Source organism: Crotalus tigris, unplaced genomic scaffold (assembly GCF_016545835.1).
Source record: "Crotalus tigris isolate CLP2741 ecotype Arizona unplaced genomic scaffold, ASM1654583v1 scf7180000019519.529667, whole genome shotgun sequence".
Classification (NCBI taxonomy): Eukaryota; Metazoa; Chordata; class Lepidosauria; order Squamata; family Viperidae; genus Crotalus; species Crotalus tigris.
In genome coordinates this window covers 277,603-283,676 of record NW_024097577.1, presented here as the reverse complement: position 1 = coordinate 283,676, position 6,074 = coordinate 277,603, and the positions used below count along the sequence as shown (strand labels likewise).

At 48.5% G+C, this 6,074-nt stretch overlaps 1 protein-coding gene across 1 annotated transcript; it reads right to left on the bottom strand.

Annotated features, from left to right (window-relative positions):
• Positions 1-932: 932 nt before the first annotated feature.
• On the bottom strand, positions 933-5,820 carry LOC120316926. Its single transcript, XM_039363090.1, has 3 exons — positions 5,811-5,820; positions 4,600-5,441; positions 933-987 (listed from the first exon to the last, which is right to left on the bottom strand). Exons 1-3 carry the CDS (start codon positions 5,818-5,820, stop codon positions 964-966), a joined length of 876 nt encoding a protein of 291 aa, XP_039219024.1. The 3' UTR covers positions 933-963.
• Between the last annotated feature and the right edge of the window lie 254 nt (positions 5,821-6,074).

The following is a 6,074-nucleotide window of genomic DNA, read 5'->3' as shown; positions in this document are numbered from 1 at the left end:
AACTTAATTCAATGTTTATATCTTGAATAAGGGTTGGAAAAATGGAAGTTCATTCACCAATAGATTAACCTGGGGAAATATCATTTTTTTGTTGTTTTTCAGCAGAATGGGATGAAATTATTGTTATGAAGTATGGTGTTATGAGAGTGATGTATGAGTTTCTGAGCATAATGCAAGAGGGTCTCAATGTGTCCCTTATGATAGAGATGATTATGAGGTCTGAGGAAATCAGCTTTCCTTTGCCACAAATAAATCAGTCATTGGGTTTTTCAGCTACTAAAACAACTCATAAAACATTGCACAACCACTCAGGGTGAAATACTAGGTGGCACTAAGGTAGAACTAAGGTAAAACTAAGGATGTTTTTCAATCGGGATCTTTCCATTTCCAAGACACTGTGAATGGGATGTGTAATGCTGACCTAATCACAATAATTACTGTCACTGAAACAAGACTCCACCTGCTTCCTATCCTCCCAATGGTAATAAGATAAATGACCCCCCTCCTGACCCCAAACCCATTTTTGGCACAACTGGCATTCTTAGCCCAATACAGCTGCAGTAAAGCAACTGAAAAATGAAGCTGCATGGAAGCTCCTGCCTGGAATGGAATAAGTTCAGATTTAGTAAATGGAAATTATCACCATAATATTGCCTGAGCTTTGGAAGATATGCATCATTAATAAAAATTCACACTACAAGTCTTTCTTCATAAGAAGAGTTTTAAAGGTACAAATGCACTGCTATTGTTCAAGAAAAAGCCAGTTTGGTGTTATTAAAGGTGGTTAAAAATATCAAGCTAGAAGGGGCGTTGTCTTACCTGAACGCCTTTTCTCAGCATGAAGATGTAGCATCCACCGATTGGGTAATCAAAGCCCTCCTGCTCAGATTTAGACTAAGACCAAACTTTAGCCATGCCTCCCTTGGGCTCTCCTTTCCCAGTTTTGTCGAGGCGAAGCATTCATTAGGTCCGACACAGTAGCTCCTCCTGAAAAAAATCTGCCTAGACTAAGTGTTAAGGGTGGGTGTGGATGCTACATCTTCATGCTGAGAAAAGGCGTTCAGGTAAGACAACGCCCCTTCTCCAGCATGATAGATGTAGCATCCACCGATTGGGACATACCAAAGCCACCCGTGTCCCTGTCGGGAGGGAAGTCTAGGCTTGTGGCTCATGGGTAGAGACTACCTGCTGCAGAACCCTTCTGCCGAAGGATGCGTCTGAGGCAGCGAATTTATCAAGCTTGTAATGCCTTATAAATGAAGAGGGGGAAGCCCAGGTGGCTGCCCTGCAAATTTCCTCAATCGAGGCCTGAGTGGACCAGGCCGCAGATGTAGCAGCGCTACGTGTAGAATGAGCAGTGATGTGAGGAGGAACAGGAAGAGACTGAGTCCTGTAAGCGTGAGAGATGCAGGCCCTAATCCATCTACCAATGGTCGAGGATGATACTTTCAGACCCATGGAAGAAGGTTGGAAAGACACAAACAAGGCCTCCGATCTATGAAATGCAGCGGTTCGCTTCACATAGTGATGCAAAGCCCTGCGTACATCTAATGTATGCCACAATCTTTCAAGACGGTGAGAAGGTCGCGGACAAAAGTCCGGAAGAATCAGATCTTGATACCTGTGGAAGCTAGTATTGACTTTCGGAATGAAAGAAGGGTCCAATTTTAGGATCACTCTGTCATCCAGAAAAACACAAAGATCCTCCCTGATCGAGAGTGCAGCAAGTTCCGAGATGCGTCTCGCTGAGGTGATGGCTATCAAAAAGGCTACTTTCAATGAAAGGAAGTGTAGTGAACAAGATCTGATGGGTTCAAATGGTGAACTGGTAAGAACCTGCAGAACCCTTGGCAGGTCCCATGTGGGATATCTGTGTACTACAGGGGGACCTGTATTAACGGCTCCCTTAAGGAAGGCCGTAACAGCTGGATGATGAGATAGCTGTACCTGATCCTCACAAATGAGGACCGTGGATAATGCTGCGATCTGCCTACGGATGGTATTGTGAGACAGTCCCCTGTTTAGTCCATCTAAAAGGTAGTCCAATAATATCGGAATGGTGGTAGCCAGTGGGTTGATCCTCCTGGTGTTACACCATGCACAGAAACGTTTCCACGTGGCATCGTAGATCCTGTTAGTGGAGGGACGTCTGGAGGCTTGAATTATAGCAATCACTCCAGTCGAATAGGACTGTCTAATTAAGCTCTCCCTTTCAAGTGCCAAGCGGCTAGTTGAAGCCACTGCGGGTCCGGATGTTGGAGCTGACCCTGACTGAGGGAGATGCGATCTGCTGGAATCTTCCAAGGTGGGGAGATCGATAGGTCCACGAGATCTACAAACCAAGGACACCTTGGCCAATGTGGGACTAGCAAGATTAATTCTGCCCCCTCTAATAGGAGTTTCCTGATGACAGCTGGAATCAGGGGAAGTGGAGGGAAGGCATACAGAAGTCCCTTGGGCCATCTGCTGTGTAGCGCATCCGTTCCCTCCGCCCCCTGTGACGGAAACCGCGTGAAATACCTGGGAAGCTGAGCATTTGCTGGCGAAGCAAACAGGTCTACCTGAGGCTGCCCGAACCTCTCCGATATTTCCCTGAAGAGGTTCGGTTCCAATCGCCACTCCGAGTGGTCTATCGTCGCCCTGCTTAGAGAATCTGCCTGACGATTCTCCTCCCCGGAAATGTGTTCTGCTCTGATGGATTTCAGATGGGATTCTGCCCACAGACCCAATGCTAGGGCCTCCTGCATGAGGGACCAAGATTTGGTCCCTCCCTGTCTGTTGATATGAGCCTTGGCTGCGACATTGTCCGTCATTACCAGGACATGATTCCCCTTCACTATGTTGGAGAACTGGCAAAGAGCCAGGTGTATTGCCCTGAGTTCTAGCCAATTTATATTGTGCGTGAGGTCGTGCTTGGACCATTGACCCTGAGCCATATGTGTCTGCCTGTGTGCTCCCCAACCGAACAGACTGGCGTCCGTGGTCAGGATAAGTCTGTGAGGCTCCTTGAAGAATGTCCCCTTGTGTATGGCTGGTGACCCCCACCATCTGAGTGACTGTAGAGTGTGGTACGGAACTCTCACCTTCCGTGTGGAGGCACTCATGTTCCGCTTCTGGAAGGGAAGCAGGAACCATTGTAGATGTCTGGAATGAAGACTGGCCCACGGCACTATTCCTAGGCAAGAAATCATCTTCCCCAACAGCTGTGACAACTGGACAAGGGGAACTACCTTCTCTCTCTGGATCCTGCAAACTAAGGATCTGATACCGTCCCTGCATTCCTGGGAGAGGTAGACCTTGCATAGGTCTGAATCTATCACCGCCCCTAGATGCAAGATCCGAGTGGTAGGGGTGGTGTGGCTCTTCTTGAAATTTACTGAGAAGCCGTGTCTCTGAAGTGTCTCTATTGTAGTCTGTAGATCTAGTTGAGCAGTGTGGAATGAACTGGACTGAATGATTATATCGTCCAGGTAACATTGTACTCTTACCGGTATTAATCTGAGATGTACCGCTAATACTGCCAGTATCTTTGTGAATACCCGTGGTGCCGAGGATAGACCAAAGGGAAGTGCCCTGTACTGATAATGTCTGTTTGCATGGCAGAAACGGAGGAATCTGCGGTGATGTGGTCTGATAGGAACATGAAGGTAGGCTTCTGTCAGGTCTATGGAGGAGAGGTAATCTCCCTTCCTGACACTTGCTAGAATGGACTTGAGGGACTGCATTTTGAACTTCCTGTAGATTAGGAAGCGGTTGAGTCCCTTTAGATCTAATATCGCTCTCCATCCCCCTGAGGGCTTGGGAACCACGAAGAGAATGGAGTAGAACCCTTTTCCTTTTTGTTCCGGAGGAACTGATTCTATGGCTCTTATTTCTAATAAGTGTGATATTGCTGTGTCCACTAGTTCAGCCTTGTGTGCGTGTCTTGAGGCGGGGCACTGAAGGAAACGGTCTGGTGGTATGGACTTTAGTTCTAGGGCTAAACCGAATCTTATGGTCTCTCTCACCCAGGTATCGTTTGTGGTGACCTCCCAAGTGTCGCTGAACAGGGTTAAGCGTCCGCCTATGGGAGGGTCCAATCTGGTGTCACTTAGACCTTCGGAATGGACGGCCTCCCGCCCCCCTGAAGGGACACTTGGTCTGGAACTGACCCCTGGCTCCTGAATTCTGGCGGTCCTGTTGGCGATCCTGTCTGGGGGAGAAGGATCGGGAACCTCTGGGCCAATCCCAGGACTGCCCTGATCGAAAGGGCTGCCTCCATCCCCAAGAACTTCCGGCCCTGAAGGACTGCCTGCAAAATTCTTGTTGAGGTCTCCTTTCCATCTTCTTGGATGGATGAGCTAAGGCTTTTCTCTTATCCTTGCCTTCAACCAGGTACGGCTCTAGGATTTGGCCAAATAAATTCTTGCCACTGTAGGTGTCTGTAGCAAGACGCCATCTTGACTTTAGGTCAGCCCTCCACTGTTTGAGCCACATGAATCTGCGGGACGCAACTGTGGCTGCAATAGATCTGGCCGAAAATTTGGTGGAGTTGAGGGAAGCATCTGACATGTATTCCGCCGCTGTTACTAGTTTACCTAGAGTATGATGTGCGCGTACCTGGTCTGGAGGAATTAATGCCTGTAGTTCCCGGAGCCACATGATAGAAGTTCTCGCGAAAAAGGACGAGGACGAAGACGCCCTGATGGCCCAGGCAGAGGCCTGGTGAGCCCTGCGGAGAGAAAACTCAAAACGTTTATCTTCCGCCTTGAGATGTTCGGCCATGTCTCCAGGAACAGTGGATGTGGAGAACAAAGATGTTAATGGAGCGTCCACTGTGGGAACCTCTAGAAGGGAAGAGAATGCAGAAGATACATTATACAATCTCTTTTCTGTGCTGTTAGGAGAGGGTAGGGTGGCCAGTGAGGTCCACTCTTTTTCCACCGTCTCGTGGAAAACAGCTGGACAAGGAACTTGTTTTTCCTCTACCACCTTTCTAACAAACAAAGGGTTTGACTCTTGTGCAGCCGAGGTAGATGCCTTGGGTTCCTGCTCCGAGACCAGGTTGGCTGTTGTGCAGGCTTTTAACAAAAGAGATTTGAATAGGTTTGGATCAAAAAGCCCCGATGTTGGGGTTGGATCCTGATTTACCTCCTCATCCTCAGACATAGGTCCTTCAGTTGTCACCAGGTCAACAGATTCAGTCTCCCCAAACTGAGATGAAGTCTCAGATATACCTGAACCCGCTGACTGGGGATGTCCAGTGCGGTCTGCGGGCAAGGGTGGAGAAGGTGAAACCTGTGAGGGACCAGCTGCTAAGGAAGAAGACATGAATTGATTGAAGGCCTGGTGCATAAAGCTCTGAAACTGTTGAGCCCATAAGGATCGCTCAGCTGAAGGCACACCAGCACCGGTGGTCTCAGGAGTATGCGTACTAATGTTAGCAGGAGAAATGGAAGGCCCTGGCAGAGGGGATATAGGGATATGTTGTCTAGGGGCAGATAGACTGACCTGTTCAGTTCCCCCTTGAGGAGACCCTGCCCTGGGGGCTTGATAAGACGGCACCAGTGAGGGCTCATAAGGTGAGCTGGCCAGAGAAGCAGGGGGAACCAATTCAGCTTCTCTGGACCTGAGCCTTTGTGCTTTGGAGAACTCTTGCTCCAGTGCCTGGTGTCTCCTCGAGGCCTCTCGCTCAGCAGTCTTGGAGGGTTCTTTGGTTGATAAATGCTTGGTTTTAGCTTTTTTCTTCCCCCCTGTATTTGAATCAGAGGATCTGCATTTTGCTTGAATGGGGGGAATATCAGAACCCTGCAAAGCCTGAGGAGACTCACCATCTGCCATTGTGCCCAGGCTTTCCAGGTAGGAGAAGCCCTGGGGTGGGGGTAACTACGCAGATCAAGTTGTCCGGGAGGGAAGCTTCCCACGCCCTAAGACAACCACAATGGCAAACAGCCAGAACAGCTGTCTAAAACTGTCTGCTGGGCCCTGCCGGCACAGCGCCGGGAGCTAAACAGAACAGGTCAGGAACCCCACAATTTAAGATAATAGGTGTTATTATTGTTATTATTATTTTTATTTTATTTTATCTTATTTTA